Source organism: Astatotilapia calliptera, chromosome 5 (assembly GCF_900246225.1).
Source record: "Astatotilapia calliptera chromosome 5, fAstCal1.2, whole genome shotgun sequence".
In the NCBI taxonomy this organism is placed as follows: Eukaryota; Metazoa; Chordata; class Actinopteri; order Cichliformes; family Cichlidae; genus Astatotilapia; species Astatotilapia calliptera.
The window spans coordinates 22624195-22644988 of record NC_039306.1 but is presented as its reverse complement, the minus strand read 5'-3'; the positions used below and the strand labels follow the sequence as shown (position 1 = coordinate 22644988).

Sequence of the window (20794 nt, the reverse complement as noted above, 5' to 3'; positions counted from 1 at the left end):
ATTTTGGTGGTGAGCTTTAGTGGGGTTTTTGTGTGTGTTTTTTTTCTTTATTTTTACTTTTTTTCGTGTTGCACTCCGGTTGCAGATATAGATATATATCTATATATATAGATATATATCTATATATATAGATATATATATATATATATATAGATATATAGATATATATCTATATATATAGATATATATATATATCAAGGACCACTTGTATCTGCAGGGGAATGTTCAGCAGGGTACCCAGCCTACATCCCAACATCGTTTTGTATGCTCTAAAACCAATACTTCAGAGTCCGTTCCTAGGAGCAAAATAATTACCTACCTGGTCAAATAAAGTAAAACCAACCATTTATAAAGTAAAACATATATTTTATTTTATTTTTAAAGTATTGTTGAGTCGGTCACGCTACTTCTTTTCTTATCATATGCAAAGAGAGTTGGATGTAGACGTAAAAAACGCAAACTGTAAAATCAAAAGGGGGAAAATAAAAAAAACTACAAACGGCATCGCTGTCTCACGGCACTGCGCAGGTTAAATATTTCTCTCCGTATTCATCCTCACGTTTGATTGGTCGAGGAGGCGGAACTTCCGACAGCGCTGGCTTTGCATAAAGTGGCATAGTTCACCTCCTTAAAATTGGAAGAAAAGCCGAAGAACGACGCGTTACAAGTTATAAAACAGTAAGGAATCATTATAAGACAGGAGGACTTTGAATAGTGTGGGTATAAACTCTATTGTATCCATGTTTACGTCATATAATCAGCCACAAAGCGACATAATGTTGTGGCGCTGAAGCAGCTAGCCGGCCAACAGAGTCCTGTCTGTAGTTTGGGAAATGCAGTGTCGTGTTTGGGGAAGGCTCGTAAATTAGTAAATCGTAGTGGTTAAAAGGCAGGAAACAAAGTGATAGTACGACCTTACGGCTTTCATATTTATTTTCTTTGGCAAAACAAAAAAACGCACGCATATATATTATATGCATGATAGTGACTCGTATTTTACAAAGGTTTCAGTAGTGTATGGCAGCATTTTTAGACTTTTTCAACTCTGCGCATGTCTGTATAATGACCCACCTCTGACTCAGTGAAAAGAAAATATCCACATCACCGTTCACGACAAATATACCTCTATAGTAAAGGGTGAATTTGAATTTCAAAAAAGAAAAATATAACTTTGTGTGTAATGTCACGTGAGTCGGCACGGCTTTGATTATAGACTTGATATTATTACTTTCTTATAATATTCTTATAATATTAGAAAGTAGTATCACCGAGGTAGACCTGAGACATCAGCCGATTGGGTAACTAACAGGTGAAGTGCAAATCTATTTGTCATTTATAATACAAAACTTTCTGTTTCAACTCCTGCTTTTTAAGCTTTTCAGTTTCAGTTTTTTGTCTTGTTTGATAGTAATCTGAATATTATAAGAATAAAGTATAGTTTAGGAAAAAATATGTGTACTCGCATCCTTTTACTAGTAAGTGATTTGCCTTTATATTATCAGCACGTAATAAAGAAAAGTGAGCAAGAGACAAAGTGAATCTGGGAGTCATGTATTCATGGGAATCTTGAGATGAGACAGTCTATTCTTGAGTCAGCCCCAGTTCGGTTAGCGTGTAGGTCGCCCACGGGAAAAACCTGTCCGTCACGGGCCAACACAATGGGGGGGCTCACGTTCGTGCCTGTTGGCAGGGTGAAGTCCCTGTCCAGGCCTTTGCCTGTCTTTGGAAAGTAGGATTAAATGTGAACGGAAAAACAGAGTCTCCTCACAGGAAGGGTTTGGCCTGAGGATCAAACCCAAGTCCTTCGTATTGTTTGATTGCACAATATTGTGGTCAGAAATCATTACTGTTTTATTAAGGAGGTCCTGTGCTGCCCCTGAATTTCCCAAACTTATACTTTTGGTGACTGCATTTATATTTATTTTTTTCCTCATAAACTCATGTTAGTTATATAGTAACTAAACCTCTGTGCCTTGTAAACGATAGAGTCAGCATAACAACACTTCTTGTTCATAATTTGGTGGAGTGGTCCACTTTTACAGTAACTTTTGGTGTTTTAAAACCAAGTATTTTATCTCAGATGTGCTCTTTGTGTTCTAGATTGTGATGGTTTTCAGACATGGACGACATAAACCTTCATTATCGCTTTCTAAACTGGAGGAGGCGAATACGAGAAATTCGTGAGGTGCGAGCTGTGCGTTACCGGGAGAGACTCAAAAGGATGTTGAGAGATGGTGACGTACTCAGGTAAAAGCAATGCCACTTTGGGAGATGGAAGAGAACCTTCCTACTGATTTGGCATCCGATTTCACTTAAGTGCTGATTATTACGGATCTCTTTGTAGGTATCATGGGAATTCAGATGAAGTTGGCTGCTTTGTGGCGGCCAGGCCACTGTCGAAAAGAAACCGCTATTTTGAAGTAAGTGCACCAACTTATGCGTTTACTTAAAACACCATTGTGATCATTTTTGTAACCTCGCTGATGTTTGTGTTTTCACTTGTCTTGCCTATTCTGCAACACAATGTACGTGTCCATAACCATGATATCTTGGATTGATTGCCACATTAAAGAACTGAAATTGGGACCAGCTATATGGTTTTAATGGCCACAGTTGGGAACCATTCTTGGGTGTATTCACATCAGGCATCATTTCATGGATTTCCCCTCTCGTCTGCTGTCATACACTCACACTACACCTAAAGAAACGGGTGTGTGTACGCTTCAATTTGTCTCAGAAACTTGCTCTCTCTCTCTCTAATTGACTTTTGAAAGTGGTCACACACTGTCCTCTCACCTTACCTGTACATCTGTTAATTAGAAATTAACAAGCTCTTTGTAATAAAACTATTATTCCCATGCTCATACACTAATTCCCTGCCAACTGAACTGTACCTGTGCCCAGTTTTTCTCACACTCACACTGGCCAAACACACTGATCTTAGGGGGGTTAAACATGCTCAGGCACAGTGTGGATTGCCTGCTGTGAGTTCACTCTTACTGCTGTGAGTTCACTCTTACTGTTGATTAGTTGATGATGTAATGTTGGAAAGTCCAACAAGTTTTCTGCCACCCTCTTCATTTCTGAGCTGGACTGTTTTCACTGTTTGTTTTTTTCAAATCGAAGACTTCTGTAGACTTTCTCTAGTGTAGGCTTCTCTCAGTTATGACCTCTGTGAATGGAGGTTTTCACATTTCACAAAACCCAATTGGGTATTGAACAAAAAATGTTTTAAATGTATTTTTACTGCGCTGTCATTGTAGTTCAGCGTTAATAAAAAAGCCGTGGGCCTGTTTCCACATGACAGTGCAATTTTAGAAGACTTGAATATATTATGTGTTCATTCCGCAGTATGCAGTTTAATTGATGTGGAAGTTACGTTCAAGTAATGAAAGTGATTGTGCACAGAAGAACTTCTTTTGTGTGGTGTTAAGGAACAGAAATGGTGGTCCCGTCTGAGCCTGAAAGTAACTGAATCTAATCATCAGGCACTTGTAAAATATTCAGCAGTATATTTAAAACTCTCAGTATTCATACAGAGTCTGTCTGTGTTCAGGCCACTCAATCAATATGAATGCACAAAAATACATTGACAACAGTACAAATTAATAATAATTTCTGTTTAATTTTTAATTGTTTCGATTTGGTTGTTGCTACAGTAATTTATTCTTATTTTTTCAAATATGTAAAAAAAAAAAGTAAAAAATATTCTCCTCTCCTCTTCCATGCTTTGCACCTGTTGTTGGACTGTTAGCGCCAGAGGGAGTTTACAGCCAGCAAGGCTTTCTCTCACTCACTATATAGTAACATGCAGTGTTTCTGGGAATGCAAGAAGTTATCAGCACATTTTATAAACTGCTCATTTATACACTGAGCCTACAACTGCACAATTGTGTAATTGTACACATTAAACAAAGAGTAGCTAGAAGAAATAAAACCTTGTAATTGTCATAGGATTTTATTAAGTATTACTTACATACAGTATGAGGTTGCCTGTGATTGTAATCTGATAGCTTTATTGTAAATAGTGTAGTCATGTGGCTAGGTGCTTTACCAGGTATCGACTCTCTCAAGTGTTAATGCTACAAGATGACACTAAAAGCTCAAAGCACAATGATGCAGAGTTTCAACAATGAGTCGTTTTTTAATATATATATATATGAAAAGATTATGAGTTCACGAGTGACGCATGAACTGTTAAACAGAATAGACAGACTCCTAAAGGTGAGAAAAAATTGATTATCAATTGTGTGTTATTATGAGTGTAAAGGTGAGGCTGTGTTTTACCCATCGGTTAGCGTTAGATTCCTACCATCACCTATTGTCTGGGTAGTGACTGAAAGAATGAGGTTATGGATATTAGCAGCGGGAATGAGTTCCCTTTAAGGGTGGCTGGACTGTATAGAGTTTCTATAGCTTCTATGAGGAGCTTGGTCGTTGGTCACCATGAGTGGCTTGGAGTAGGATGTCTCTTAGGTGAGGTGTTTCGAGCACAACCTACTGGAAGGAGCCCACAGTGCAGTCTGAGGACTCGCTGACGAGATTATATCTCTTTGCCTGCTTGGGAACACCTATGGGTGTCCCCACCCGGATGAGCTGGAAGACATGGCTGGGGAAAGGGAAATCTGGGCTTCTCTGTTTATAATGCTGTCCCCACAACCCGAACCCAGAAAATCAGCAGAAGATAGATAGACGATTGGATGGATGATTCATTTTGGTGGTTGTCAAAGGATCAAACATCCACAGTCACTGTGTGGCTGAAAAATACAAACATTAATTTCTTGTACATTTAATTTTGAAACTGTGTAATAGGAAGTTCAGTCTTGGCACTCCCTCTTTATTTTGTGTGACACAAGAAGACTTGGCAGGTCCCTTTCGTTTTTGGAGTCATGATGAGAGATGAATCATGAAACTTCATGGAAAAATGATGCCTTTGAGAAACGAAGATGTTTCAGCTTGCAGTGGTGATTTGTGGAATCACTTGGCAGGTTTTTCCTTTGTTTTGTTTTTTTTACATTCTGTGCTGTTGAAGCCAAATTCTCAAAGTCATACCTGCATGTTTTTGAAACAACACTGTACATATTTCCAGTAGCTGTAATTTTCAGCCACAGCTCATTCAGTTTACCAGGTTTCACTTGAGGGTTCATTTTTTCTTTTGAACCTATGTTTTTGAATCAAGGGAGGACCTTGAAAGATCCCATGGTTCAAAATATTTGTTCTTGAAGCTTCAGTACATGATAGCAATCACATTTAATCATAATTCATGCTACAAAGAAGAAAACGCACTTTATCTAAAGGTAGCTAGTGTCATTTCATTTAATTAAAAAACTGATTTTTTAAATTATTGTGAGTATTCTAGAAAAATATTTGCAAAATCAAACTTCACATTTCTAGCAAATGATTGTCAATTTTGCCAGCTAACTACGTAGGCTAGTATTTGCCATCTTCAGCATGCAGTTTTTTAAGGATATGTTTGTTTACTCGAAGGCTACAAAATGCCTCTTTCTTCGTAGGGCTGCCAGATTTTACTGTCAGCATCAATAGATTCTGATTCTGATCGTTTACTTGAAAACTTCTTTAATCAGCACCAGCAAAAGTACCCAGTTGGGTCTCCATTATACTTGTTTTGTAATTTAAAAAAAGAAAAACAGATACTCAGTGTTTAAGTTTCGGTGGTAACTTTTGAGCTGTTGAGTCTGATGATTCAGTCACTTAATCCCTGACAAATCAGTTCATAGTTCAAATAGTCACAGCTCATTTCAAGTCATGCACCCTGTATTTATTTTACATTTTCTGGTAATCTACATACTGTACAACATAAAAATCCCAGGACAGTGAATGTATCAGAATCTGCCATGTTCAAACTTGCCAACACACACACATCCTGCTTGCTCTGACGTAGAGTGAAAAAGTAACCAGCCCTCAAGACTGATACTTTCATGTGCTTCACCCTAGTGACTCACTCCCATACAGGGAGTTACCTTGGAGGAGGAAGAAGAATACAATTTGCACAAATGGGCTTTTCAACTAATTAATGATTAAGTGGATGCTAATTGTTGGCCTGATTGCAGATTTTAGGGTTCACCCACATGTTTTCCAGTAGAACAAAAAAAGAAATAAATATTGCTTCTTACTCTCAGGAGATGAGTGCTGAGGTCATGGGAAAAACTTAAAAAGTTTCCTTTTCTCTTTGCCCTGGATTTGCCAGCAGTGCTTCAGTTGCATTGTGTCCTTTAAGAGTTCCCCGGGGATGATGACATATGGTCACCATTTAGTTATCATAACAGTGGTGCAGCCCAGCTCGTTACTTAAGAGTATTCACTTTGAACCATCGTGTGGGGTTGTACAAAGATCTGGGATCAAGTTGGTTTGGAAACGTTATGAAGTGAAAAGACGAAGAGTGCAAGTCCAAAATAAAACATGTAACAGCATGTAAAAGATCTGCAGTAGAGGCAAACAAACCTGCAGGACCCTAGCAGTTGGTTTTTCAGATCAGTTTCTGTGCTGTGATAAAATACTTAAAAACTCTTAACTAGTAGGTAAAACCACGTTGAATAAAATGTATTAATAACAACAGGATATACATGATCAGATATCCATCAGCATTTGTTTTAGTGCTGTTCTTTACTTTATGACTCAATAAGGACTCATAAACAAAAGATGTTTATGTTGGCGCAAAAGTACTAACGTTCCATTAGAACCAGGTTCATATTGGTTCTAAATACAATATTTTACATGTATTATATTATACAAATATTAACATGCTAAACATGCTAGTCATTAACATCTCTTTTAGTCATCAGCATTATAATACATTATGCAAGAATTAGCTTAAATCCTGGTTATTTCTGAACATGTGTCTTTTTCTTAGTGATTAAATTGGCCTTGTCCTCCAACTGCCACCATAAGACAAGATATGCATATGCATCCTTTAACCTCCCTGCTTGGTCTCATACTGCAGCTCTTCTAAACACTGTCTCACTTTTTTTTTATAAAAGCATCTTTACATTTCAAAGTATAATAACTTTGTTTCTATATCACATTTGAAAATGGAATTGAAAATTCAAAAGGCAAAAAAAGACAAAACTAAAAAATATAAGTCACATTTAAGATAAAGTTTAAAGATAAGAACATAGGACACAAAAATGCAAAGCTCAACAAGTTAATATGAAATATAGTACAAGATGAGTAATGATAATAATTCTCAGTTAAAAAAAGACAAGATCATTGTGTTGCAGGAAGCAGTTTAACAAAAGTCACTGATTCTGTTGCAGGTTGTTTCAAAGCTTTTGGATTTAGGAGCAGCTAGAAGGACCACACACTTTCTTCTTATTGCCATTAAAAAGTGATTTTAATAGATGGTAAAAGTGCTTTTGGTCTTTTCAGGTGACTATAATCGAAACAGGAGTGAGGGGAATGATTGCTGTCGGTTTGGTGCCTCAGTTTTACAAACTGGATCATCAACCAGGCTGGCTACCAAATTCTGTGGCTTTCCATGCTGATGATGGCAAGTATGTGACAATTATTTTCTTTACAGTTACATTCATGATATGGATATGCTCCACATTAAAGCACTTTTAGCAGTGTGTGCTCATGTGTCAGTCATGATTGAGGAACCAGAAACATAGCACTTTCGTTTGAATACTTTTGGGAACAGCCTGAAGGAGCAGAATAAAATGCTTTCAGCAACTGGACGAAGAATAGTCGATCTGTACATCAGGATTTATTGAGCAGGTGTGGTTATGTACTTTGTGAAGGTTTCCTGTATGTTCCCTTCAAAAGAATGAAGTGCAAAGTGATGAAAACTTACCAAGGGCACACTGACCTGGAACTGAAAGCCATCAGCTGTACACAAGCATGTTTTAGTTTTTTTGGATCATTAGTTTTCAGTTTTATATCGTGTGTTTTTGTTTGAGCTTTGACAGTAAATGATTGGAAAGAGAAAGAGAGCGAGACATAGATTATGACAGCGGTCCCCAACCTTTTTTGTGCCACGGACCGGTTTATGCTCGACAATATTTTCACGGACCGGCCTTTAAGGTGTCGCGGATAAATACAACAAAATAAAACTATTACCGGTACCGAAAAAAATAAAATTTATTCATAACACACGTGAAAAGACCCAGGAAAACAGAGTAAACGATAAAAACGATAACAAAATAATGCTGAAAACCGATAAAAACCCTGAAAACTATACATTTCACACCTGAGCCTCAACGCTCACGGCCTGGTACCAAACGACTCACGGACCGGTACCGGTCCGAGGCTGGGGACCGCTGGATTATGACACAACTTCTTACTTTTACAGTTGCACATAATGCAGTACCTTAGATCCTTAGATCAATGACTTAAGGCGTTTTCATCTGATTTTTTTTATTTTTTTGTAAAGATAGAAACAGTGACTGTAGCGAGGTAAATGGCCTCTCCTTTTTGTCTCTCTGCAGGCTGTATAATGGCAACACTGTAGGACAGCAGTTTGGTCCAAAATGCTGCAGAGGTGACAGAATCGGTTGTGGAATATCACTAGATGGTGAAGATGGACAGTTAACAGTGTTTTTCACCAAGAATGGTCACGAAGTAAGTAGTGCACCCCATAAGTGCCTTTGTATCACTTTACACAGATTTCATATATTCTCGCTGCTAATCTCTTAAAAACTGTCTGATTGTGTGCTCAGGTTGGCAATGTGGAGATCCCAGCATCTCCCGATGGTCTCTACCCTGCAGTGGGGATGCACTCCTTAGGTGAAGAAGTGCTTCTGGACCTGAATGCTGAATGGGGAATGGAGGAGGATGATGGACAGATGATAGTTGACAGTCACGAAGAGGACTGGGCTCGTCTCCATGATGTCAAGGTCACTGGCACGGTAAGTCCTTTGGAACAGGTTGGCCTTGAGGATGTGATGCTAAATTGCCTAACATGAGCCACTTCACTGAGCAACAAAGCAGCGTAGATAATGAAAAATATCAGGTGGTGTGGAATAGAAAATGAACGGAGCTTCATATGTCTCTTGAGGATAGCAGCTTGGAGCTATATTGGCAGCTAATGGCATAATACACTAAAATAGTGTATAATAGACTGTCAGAGCTGTATTGTAAGTAATGTAGGAAAAAGAAAATGTAGATCAAACATACAGTGTTGTCTGGTTCTGCTGAACTGGATGTGGTAATCTTTTCAAACTGTCCATCATGTTATTGCTAAATCAGGAAGAATCATGACTCTAACCCTAACTAACCCTTGCGAGATCCAGCATGTTCAGACACCATCTGAGTCTTCTTAAAGTGATTTAAAGTAAGAGAATCAATTAAAAAATATAACATAATGTTATGTGGTGTAAGCCTTTATCTAAGTATTAATTAATTATCATGAATAGAGGCAAACAGGATAATATATAATTTTATAGCAGTACAGTAACTGTTTGTAACTATTATGATGGCTCAGTGGTTACCAAATAGTCACCTGGGCTTGTGCTGGTTTTCTCTAGGATCTCTGGTTTCTTCTGTCATCATAAAACAAGTTAATGCTCTTAACCCAGGACACTTTCACAAAACAGATTCTAAATCAAAAGACTTTCACTTTGTGGTTAAATACTGGCTCTAAACCTTTAAGAAGCTGTAGCAACTGGTGACAAATACTATACGTTTATGCCCATGTGGCTGGGTACAGCTAAACTATACTGTGCTATAAACCATTTATTCAGTGCATGTATATTCCTTTAAAAGAGGGCTTTGAATTAAAGAGTTAACATAAGAAATGTGCTCACATGTATAATATCATTGATGGAATTAGTGCATCATCACCCACATTACAACCAAAACGCTGATGTTGTGACAGAAATTGTGACTGCAATACTCAAGATTGTAAAGACAAGAAGTACTAAAGTGAAACAAAGCAATAGAAAAATAAGCAACATTTTCTCCAAGCTGTTCAATGACAACTCTGGCTTTCTACATTTGCCCCCCCCCCCCCCCCCCCTTGACTGCTTGGCTGCAATGTTTTTGTTTGACTCAGCAGTTGATACACACAAAAACTGCACTCTTAGAGTAACCTCCATGCCACCCGCACATTTGTTTATCCATTATTTCTAAAAACATGGCCCTCTCCTGTGTAAGTGCAGGGCCTGCAAGCTGCAGCATGAACAGCCAGCCTGACCTTCAGGAACACAAGTTAAGGATAGCACTAGGATGCCAAAAGCACAACGAGTTTTAAAGTTCTTTTTTAATTTATTTAACCAGACAGGTCTTTAAGAAAAAAAATGTTATGGTCCTTTGGCAAAAGGCTAAGCCTCTTGAGGATTTCACACACAGCATTGCAAGGATTCATCGTTTTGATTATGCATCCTAGCTCTATAGCAATACTTTTTAGCTTTATAGAGTCTGACTATAATATATGTTTGTGAACTTCTCTTACACAATCAATAGTTGAGCAATCAGAATCAGCACACAGGCACAGCTTAGGTCCCTAAATATTCTTATCTATATCAGATGTTATCAAAGAGCCTAGCAACCATCTGTCAGTGTGATAAAGTGACCCATTTGTAGCATTTATGTACTTACAACACCTTCTAAAAGCATCATATCATTTTTATTTAGTGACAGTAATTTCTCATTTTAGCCACAAAAATCAAAATATGAACAATATCTTGCGATGTCTTCATGTTGCTTAGCAAATACCTAAATGGGTTAACATGCGCATGCATTAGTCAGACTAACTATAAAAGACTGAGATGATCAACCTTTATCTTAAATTAAAGCCATTCTATGTGAATCTCCATATACAGATGGGCAGTTATCAAGCTTCCCTAGTGCTGCAGTTACATTATGTTTAAGCACACGGCATTATCTCAGAATCGAGTAACTAAAGTCCTGCCAGATTTCCAACGTAACTTCTGTTCTGCTAATCTCAAAAACACAGTGAGGTCCATATGTTTTTTAAACAAAGGCACAATGTTGGTGCAGACATTTAGATTTGATTCAACAAAAGTTGAATGGCTGTGTGTGGGCACGCAGACAGACATCCGCTGTGGCACATGTCTGTCTGCTGCTGGGTCTTGCTTTTGCTTTACTGCAGTAGGTATGGAGTTGTTGGTATTATGTGTCACGTTAGTATCATTCTGTTACTCACTTTATTTTGTTGCTACTGACAACAGCAACAGTGGATCATTGCCAGTGGTATCAGTAAGAACGCCGCAGGACTTTTAAGATTGTATTCAATCAGAACTAATTCCTCAGATGTTTGGGTTTCTTTATCTACTTGAATCTCATTTTCGTTTTTCACAACAATATTATATCATCAAGTTCAATATTGTCATGAGCTGAAATCGGCACAGGTATTTATAGGTTACTGAATGATTAACTAGCAGCTGTAATCCAGATGATAGCTGTGAGGGAAAAAAAGAAGAACAAAAAAAATTCAACTTCTCCAGAACTTAATCAGGGGTAAATACTGATTTAACAAATAATAAATTAGATAAGATTTAAGAATGCAAAATGGCATCATAATAAAAATTTAATCCCACTTGTTCGTTGTGACAAAAAAAAAAAGGAGTTCACTGGGTAACTGTTTTATTTTTAATGAGATTTTAGGCAGAGCACTTCTGGCTTTTTTAACTAATGAAGGTATCTTCAGATGGTCATATTATGTGCACATGTCCTCATCTGCTCCGATGACATTTTAATGGGTCCTGTGGAGAGAGAATGAAATTAGTAGGGCTGAGTTTCTTGGCTGCATGTACGAAACAGGGCAGCCCCTGTTTCGTACCCAGACAGTTAAATGCAGAGATGACAAATTAATTTCTGTCATAGAAAGAAAGATACGCACAGCGTTGCAGCCTGGGTTTTACCAGCGACAACCGAAGCGTTAAGTTTTCAGCTCGTCCATCAGCCAGCTCTGAATACCCTTTGGGAATTTCATGAAGTTTGGTATAGATGTTCACTTGGCCTCAGTAATTCTAACAAAATTTCCAAGATAAAATAAGTGGTAGTGTTTCATATCCAAAAGGTCAAAGGTCTTAGATATGGATATGAACTTTAGCTTGACTGGTTCGTGTAACACTGGTTTCTTCTTGCATTAATGTTAGATGGAAACATGCTCTCTCTTTAGCGAATGTTTATAGCAACCTGAAACAGAAGCTGTAATCAAGCTGGTGCAGAATCAGACATGCTTGCACTAGCAGTCAAATATAATGTAGTGGTTATAATCATTCGGATAAACTTTCTTTCTCCAGTTTTGTCTTTTAAGCTGTCAGAGTTACACATGCAATTTGACTGACCACCCACTTGACTAAAGCAACGCTGTTTAAATTCAACTATTGGAGAAATTATTTTGGAACGTCTCAGTAATCTCTGTAGGCTTCCAAAGCTTTTGCAATAAATTCTGAAAGTAGTGATTCATGTAAAGGTAGGTCCATGTTTTTGGACAGTAACACGTTTTTGTTATGTAATTTTGGTCTTTGTAACAAACAACTGTTATAAACAAAACAACCAAGATGTTGTGAAGTGCAGATTTTCAGATTTAATTCAAGGGGTTTAGCAAAAATGTGGCATTAACCATACCATTTTCTACATGGTCCCTCATTTACAGAGGCACAAAAGTAATTGGACTGATAAACCGTTTTATGGCCGGGTGAAGTCTGTTCACTCAATATTCAAAATATATAACGCAGATGAATTTGCATTTTGTATCTGTTCTCTGAAATTCTCAATACAAGGTCCAGGGACATGGCAGCACAAGTGAGGGAGACCATTGTTGGGTTGAAAATCCAAAATAGATGGCAGAGAAATGGGAAAAAAAACTTCAGGAGAGGCCAAAATCAACAGTACATTCTTAAAAAGAAGGAATGACCAGCTCAGCAACACCAGAAAGCCTGAAAGGCCACCAAAGATAACTAAAGTACATGATGACAGAATTATATCCATGTTTAAGAAAAACAACAACAACATCTAGCCAAGTGAAGAACACTTTCGAGGACGTAAGTCTACAGTCAGGAGACACTTGAATGTAAATAGAGAGGGTTTATTGATGATCTGACTGCTGATAGAAGTAAAAGGATCAATTCTGAAGGATACGGATAATGACCATACTGCAGAAGTAACCCAAAAGTTTCATAAGGCAAAGAAATGTATTAACTTAATGCAGAGACAACAAGCAGCAACTGGAGGCGGCTGCAGTTCAGGCCTGGCAGAGCATTTCAAGAAAGGAAACGGCATTTGGTCCATGGCTTCTAGACTTCTGGCAGTCCAAGACTGCAAAGAGGTTTCATCCTCGAAAAAAAAAACCTTGTATTCATAATTGTGTTGCTTTGATATGCTAAATTAATATTTATCATCTTAAAGTGAGGGACTGTGTATTAAAATGGCTGTTTCCCAAACAGCCATTCAACTTTTGTTGAATCAAATCTAAATGTCTGCACCAACATTGTGCCTTTGTTTAAAAAACATATGGACCTCACTGTGTTTTTGAGATTAGCAGAACAGAAGTTACGTTGGAAATCTGGCAGGACTTTAGTTACTCGATTCTGAGATAATGCCATGTGCTTAAACATAATGTAACTGCAGCACTAGGGAAGCTTGATAATGTAACTCGCCTCTAGTCAGCTGTAGCACCAAATCCTGAATGTGGTGAATTGACAGAAATTGTGTTTAGGTGCTTGGGGATTTATGTATAAGAGTGAAATACAACTTCATGTTTATTTTATCCTTTAAAATTACCTATAGACACATTTTTCATATTTAAAGGTATAAAGTACCTTGCTACCTAATCAGATTCATCTTGATACTGTTTTCAAAGTAATGTCTGCATGTAATATTAAATGACTTCTCCTACTAGCTGTGCATGTTTAACATGTCTGATGGGTCATGTCTGCAGCTGCTGGAGTACGTAGGGAAAGGGAAGAGCATCGTGGATGTGGGCTTGGCTCAAGCCCGTCGGCCTCTGAACACACGCTTCCACTACTATGAGCTGGAGATCACAGATGCTGGAGAGAAGTGTTATATTGCACTGGGGCTGGCACGCAGGGTAAGAGGCTCCTCGTTACAGTCATCACGATAATGATCACATGTCACTGACATTGATACAAGGGTTAATTTACTATACACACACCGTGGTTATCTGTCAGTAAAGAAAACTTCTCTTTGCCCCTCTAACACCTCGTCATCGCTCTCCCTCATTTGCCCCACTGCTCTCACTGTTTCCAGTCTTAAGTGATGGATGACCGAAAGAGGAAAAGCTAACAACAGAATAAATATTGTCTCATTTTACCGCTACATCTGGTTTTCCATAGAAGGTTGTTCCATATGCATGCTAACATGTTTACTGACTGCCCTCCTGAATAGGAAAGTTAGTCCTACTTCTTCTATATTTCCAAATAGTCAATCATTGTAGATTAGCAAAAAATGATTGCATAAGTTCCTCTGGCTTATCTATCTATCTATCTATCTATCTATCTATCTATCTATCTATCTATCTATCTATCTATCTATCCATCCATCCATCCATCCATCCATCCATCCATCCATCCATCCATCCATCCATCCATCCATCCATCCATCCATCCATCCATCCATCCATCCATCCATCCATCCAGGATCATTTATGTGGAGTAAATCCTACATAAGTGGAAAATGATGTCCTGTGTTTTGAAACTAAATTAGATCTGTTAAATATTTACACATCAGAGATAAAACAAACTGCCTCTGGCCTCATGTGAACTCTGTGCACATCCTGTTTAATACAAATAAAACACTGTAATAATTGCTCAGGCTGCAGCGATTGCATCATTTGAATGAGCGATATGAAATGAAGTTTGGCTCAGATGTCGTTGTTCTCCGCCAGCTCGCTCGTGCTCGCTGTTCTTAGTTATTGGACGCTAATTGATTGAGCGTCACTCTTCATAATCGCACCACTGCTTTGCCAGCTGGGATAGTGCTCTCAGCTTGGGAGGTAATGGATTGCTGTTGCAGACACCCTTGACATTAAGCTCCCCCTCACTCCTCTGCTGTTAGTTACTGTGTGTGGGCACGCCGTGCCCTCGGGTCAGACGTCGTGGAGAATAGAGCTCTGTCATTGTGCTGATTGTTTTCCAGGAATTGTTTTTCTCAGTGTGTCTGCGGTTTTAGTGGAGCATTATAAATCCATCAAACGGTCATTCCTGAGGTTAAGTTCCATCCCCCGTCATCTCCTGCGAGATGCATCAGTCTGCTGATGGGAAGTATTACCTCTTGCTGCAAAAATCTAAACAAGGGTCTCTCTTTCTCTCTCTCTCTCTCTCTCTCTATCTCAAGGTAACAAATGCTTAAGTTACTAGTTGCTCAATCATTGCTTATGTTGGATAAAGGAACACTTGTTTATAGTGCATTCCTTTTGGTGTCACTGTCTGCTATTTACTTGCCTGTGGTATTGTTCCAGTCTTATCTTCTTCACTGCAACGTGCGATTTCTCTACCTGTGACTGTGCACACAATCACTCCAGTGCTCTGTGTACGTGGCTTTGTGCGGATACTTTAACCACCTAAATTTAGGCTAAACATAGACCTATAAAATCAGCGTCAGGCAGGTTTTATTTCAGGTAAAAGAATCCCTCGCAGCTTTGAATAATTGTAAACAGTACAAGAGTTCTGCTGGGCATCTCTGAACAGCACCTTTAGGACGTCTATTATGTCTAAAAAAGTCATGATAAGCATCCCATCTTAGAGAAATAAATGTATATAATAAAACAATCAGCCTAGCAGTAATTTATTCCATCATCAGCCACAGCTAATTTCTTTTTTGATTTTCAGGACTATCCAAAAAACAGACATCCGGGTTGGAGCAGAGGGTCCATAGCTTATCATGCAGGTGAGAGTGCTCAGTCTGATCCTGATGGTGGATGATTAGGTGTCACTGTCTGAACTCCAATCAAGCCCATGTTTGAGTCCCATTGTCACAATGTTTTTTGTAGTGGACACAATCATTGTGTTGCCATCAGTGACACAGAAAATGGCACCAAACAAATGTTTCCAGCGATCTTAAAAAGGGCTGAATGGTTATTATTCCTGATCATTGCTTTAAGTTGTATTAACGTAATGTTTCTGATTGATTCCTGAGTAGCTCTATTTTACTCCCAGCACTTGGAAAAAGATGTAAACTTCAGAGTGATATTGTTTCAGTGTAATTGGTGCATGGTCTCCCTTATGTCTATGTCTGTTTCCTCTGGTTGCTCTGATTTCCTCCCACAGTCTAAATCATGCAGATCAGGTCAAATGGAAACTCTAAATTGCTTGCTGGAGTGGCCGTGTGTTTGTCCAGAATCACTTCTTTGGAAAATGAACGATGGATATTTCTTTACACTGTTCACTGTTACATGTTGGCAGATGAGAGATGTTGTTTTATATCTTGATATCGGCATTTGTTTCTTTATTATGTAATACTCCTGTTAATGTGGAATAAAGTTGTAATCAGATCCCTTGTTGTTCTTCATAGATGATGGGAAGTTGTTCCACGGCAGTGGGGTCGGGGACCCGTTTGGGCCGCGTTGCCTTGAAGGGGACATCATGGGCTGCGGCATCATGTTTCCGCGTGACTTCAGCATTGATGGCGGAGGTGAACGTGTTTATATTGTTCGCACGTTTTTCAAAGTGCCTTCACACGTTCAGCCTCTGACTTGCTTTCTTACTGGGTACTTTCAGATGAGATCGACGACTGGGACTTCGATGGGGTTGCTAAGCCCTTTGAGGTTCACAATGATTTGTATGCAAACAATGAAGATGAGGATGAGGATGAGGGAGAAGATTTAGAGGGGAGGAAGGTCATGGTGAGATCCTTTCACAGTGTGAAAATTCGAATCATTTCTTTACGTTTTGATAGGAAAATGGGAAACAGGTGCAGCAGTTTATTAAAACAATAAAGCCATAAATGAATTTACAGTATATAAGGAAAAAACAGAATTTATACAGTTTTGATGAGTTTGAAAGTCAGTATTTGGTATGATCCCCTTTTACTGCACTCTTTCTTATCACAGTGTGATAAGATGGCAGTGTGTTTGGGATCATTATCATGCTGAAAAATGATCTGGATTCATCACTCCTTCAGACCTGTTGCCACCGATTTTCAGTCCAGTTCTTGTGTAATTTGGCATACCCCAGCCTTTTCCCTTCCTTAAGAATGGCTTCTTGACAGCGACCCTTCCACTGAGACTGTTTCTGTTGAGGTTTCAGTGAACAGTAGATGGATCAGTTGAAGGGTCAGATGCATCTCTCAGGTCCTGTGTCAGGTCTTTACTGGATTTTTTCCTCCTATTTCTTAAGGATTTGACTTTCATACACTGGTCATCTGCTGTAGATATTTTTTAGACCTGCTATTTCCTTTTTAATCCTCTACAATCTGCTCATTTTTTTAAGTAAACACTACACACAGTGCATATGCCACGTTTTCAGCTAATGGCACTTTGGGAACACCACTGTAGGTACAAAAATGCAAATATACAATTTTATGTCTGTTAGACTGTGTTATCTTTGGCATTTTTATGTAGATTCAACTAAAATGGGAGCAAAAGTTGTGTTTTTGTGAGAGTTTTCTTGTGCAAAAGGATACCATTTGAAACTATTTATTTTCTAAGCTATCTGTTATGTGTAGGCACAACCCTGGTTCATCCCTTGAGTTAGGGTCACTTTTTTATTGCTTGAACTTGTCTGAAAATGGTGAGGTGCGAGGACTAGAGTGAATAAGAGTAGAAAAAGAAAAACTTTGAAAGACTCTGGAAAGCCTGGAGAGCACTTTAAGAAACTGCAGTAAAGTCTGGCTCATATGGAAGCAAAATATAAAAAAATAAGGGGTGGCTCAAAACTTTTGCACAGTACTGTATATGCCATCTTCCCAGCAGATAGTCTTAATATATTTTCTTTGTTGTTCAGGTGTTCTTCACCCGGAATGGAAAAGTGGTGGGCCGGAGGGAAGTGGCCTTACCTGTAGGAGGCTTCTATCCTACCATTGGCATGATGAGCACTGGGGAGAAGGTCAGAGTGGACCTGCACCCCCTCAGTGGATGAGCAGGGTGGAGGAAATGAGAGCTGAATGGTGAGATTAGAGCAAGGACAAGGGAATGAGCTTGTGTGCATTTTGGAGATCCGATGGTAAAAATCAACAAATTCCAGAATGTTCCCGGAAAAGTCATTCCAGTGTAGAAGCTGAGTGTGGCTCCCTCGTGCTGGAAGAATAAGTTAATATGCTGGCAAAAACTTTTATAAGAATTATGAGTTAATATTAAATATGTGCCTAAAAAATAGCTTTTTTAAAAATTGTATATCTTAAAAAATTGTTAAAATAATCTGAGATTTTTTAAGAATATGGAGTAATGCTGTAGCAATAATACATAAACATCTTAAAGTTAAAAAAGGGCATAAAATGTCAAAAAGAGGCTCAACAGAATAATGAATGTGAAAGTCCAGAAAGAGCATGAGCTAACAAATGAACCCTATTACTTATCAGCAATAATGCATGTCAGCAAATGGCACTCTCACAGCCTGCAGCCATCCTGAGTTTATCCTCACAGCTCTGCTGCTTCTTCCTACTTACAGTGAATTACTGACACTCAGTGGTGAGAGTCGTAGTTTAGAAAGAAAATCCTCAGAAAGTCTTCCAAAGAAACAGCTGTGCACTAAATGAACAGTGAGTTTACAGGAAAAACTAGCTGCTCCATTCCTTGTAGGTATGTGTGCTTGTTCTGACATGGAGACATTACAGCCTATTTTGTGGAAACGGTTCAAGCCACATGCTTTGACAATTATGAGATAATTAAATTTAATAGCAATTTGTTGAAATTACATCAAAACTGTTTAATGGCCTTTAATTGCTGTGTTTTTGAAAGCTGTTTAAATAAGCAGAAATTTTCTGTAACTCTCTGTGCTGTTTACCTTTTTTGAAAATCTGCTATGATTAAAATCAAAACCATGTGAGAGGAAGAAGCTCAAATAGATTTGGGTGACAGTATGAGGTTCATAGTCCTGTTTATTCACTTCCCTTGAATGCTTGAGTGCTTGGTGTCAAAGTGTAACTACATACATGTTCTTTACTTTTTTCCATCAATCAACCAAGAAAATCACAGATGTTTATATCAATGAAAAGAAATGCCAAACTCATTGGAGACTTCTGATGTTTTCAGGGGGGAAAAAAATTATGTAATCCTCATATTGAGTGTGTTTTCTATGGATCATCATTAAGTGTTTTAGAAATGCATATCAAATGTCTCCAAAGGAAAACTCTGAAGAGCAATTCTCAGTTATCAAACTCTGTCAGGGCAAGAATTAAGGCCTTATATTTGCATAAAGTGAATTTCTCACTAGTTGGACTGTTGGCCTATAGATCTGAATGTGTAAAAAGAAGCCATACTGTAATACTACTTGCTGCTCTCAGGTATATTTGAAAATCAAATTTGAAAATGATATGTTGTCTTTTTTTTCTGCAGTGATGTTATCTTGGGCTGTACTTTGAATTCAGCCAAACGTTTTCATGTTCACCCTTTTTTTTCTTGCGTCACATTATTTTCCACTATAATCTATTACAAAAGTCTTTTGTTACGAAATCTCTACATTTCCTCTGCCGATAGTTAAGTTGTAGCAGAAGATGGTGCATTTGTGTTACAGGTTGTGAGATGTTCATAAAAATATGGCAGTGGGTCTTCATTTGCTGATAACGCCACCATTTAAAGTTTTTAATTTTATGTCCAGTTCTGTAAATTAGGTCTTTTTATCAGCTGCAGTTGCACCGTCAATCAGTGAAGTCAAAACACCTTACAGTAGAATATTGATCACATTTAGATATCAAACAAGTGCCTCCATGCGGGTGTTGGAATTGATTCATGTAGATGTTTTTAGGCAGAAACTTCTTATGGATCTTGTGCATCCCAGATGTTTTTGTTTCTTTTTGGTCAGCAAATATTTAATTATGCTCCATTGCTGCTACTTGTGTGCTGACATAACGTTTAGCATACTGTCACATCAGCCTGTACTGTAAACCATTTTGGTGACCATGTCTAGCAGGAGCTGTTGCAACAGACCTATCCTGCCCTCACATCCCTTCTTATATATGTTCTTCTTTCATATCAAATTCACTTTTTTGTATTTTCTTGTCGTCTCTTAAAGCAATCAGATAAATATGCCAAAAATGTTAATAAAATATTTAAAGTCATCACACTACTGACTACATTCTTCTCTTTCCTCTTCCCTTCAGGTTTAATTTTAATGAGCATTCTGGCTGCTAACTTTAAATCTTAAGACTAACTTCACTTTTTTAATGCCAGCAAAAAAAAGTTGTTTCTTCATGTAGATGAAATGTTTGTCTGGTTTAAAAAAATTTTTATTCAGCATTTTTTTTTTTTTTTTTTTTTTTTAAATGGAGATCATATTAATAGGTTTTTCAGATAAGCACAACATTTACGGGATGATTAAGGTAAATATCTTTCTAAGCACACTGGTTAGATAACAGCAAAGCTGTAAGATGACAGTAAACATTGGATGTTATTCATTCAGTATAAAGGGATAAAGTTCATATTTATCACAAATTAGAGCTTTCTTTGCCTCACTGTGAATCACAGATTGTCAGTTCTCAAATGGAAATCAATGACCTTGCCAGCATCAATAGCACTCATTTCGAGATAAATTAAGAACGATGATGTATTCTGACTGGTCTGCAACAGAATAAAATTAAAGAGCATGACACAACGGTCAGGTCGGCAACCTGCGGCTCCGGAGCGCATGCCGCTCTTTAATCCTTTTAGTGCGGCTCCGCGTGGTTTGGGAAAATAAATTATTTTTTTAATTAGCTG

General features: G+C 38.1%; 1 protein-coding gene across 2 annotated transcripts; it reads left to right on the top strand.

Annotated features, from left to right (window-relative positions):
- The first annotated feature begins 549 nt into the window (after nucleotides 1-549).
- LOC113022602 (SPRY domain-containing protein 3-like) lies at nucleotides 550-20162 on the top strand. Of its 2 annotated transcripts, none has more exons than XM_026168176.1 (11): nucleotides 550-678; nucleotides 2101-2247; nucleotides 2345-2420; nucleotides 7387-7511; nucleotides 8445-8577; nucleotides 8676-8864; nucleotides 13865-14014; nucleotides 15774-15831; nucleotides 16456-16575; nucleotides 16662-16786; nucleotides 17886-20162. In XM_026168176.1, the coding sequence occupies exons 2-11, from the start codon at nucleotides 2120-2122 to the stop codon at nucleotides 18018-18020; spliced, it is 1239 nt and encodes a 412-aa protein (XP_026023961.1). In that variant the 5' UTR covers nucleotides 550-678; nucleotides 2101-2119; the 3' UTR covers nucleotides 18021-20162. The 2 variants fall into 2 exon arrangements, with proteins under 2 accessions (XP_026023961.1, XP_026023962.1); XM_026168177.1 differs by having other exon boundaries at nucleotides 550-716.
- Nucleotides 20163-20794: the final 632 nt, after the last annotated feature.

Excerpts from the sequence above, each read along its gene's own strand:
- LOC113022602 (XM_026168176.1), top strand. The coding sequence starts at position 2,120 with ATGGACGACATAAACCTTCATTATCGCTTTCTAAACTGGAGGAGGCGA. Across the intron at positions 2,248-2,344 it reads AGAGATGGTGACGTACTCAG|GTATCATGGGAATTCAGATG; the intron begins GTAAAAGCAATG and ends ATCTCTTTGTAG. Across the intron at positions 16,576-16,661 it reads CTTCAGCATTGATGGCGGAG|ATGAGATCGACGACTGGGAC; the intron begins GTGAACGTGTTT and ends GGGTACTTTCAG.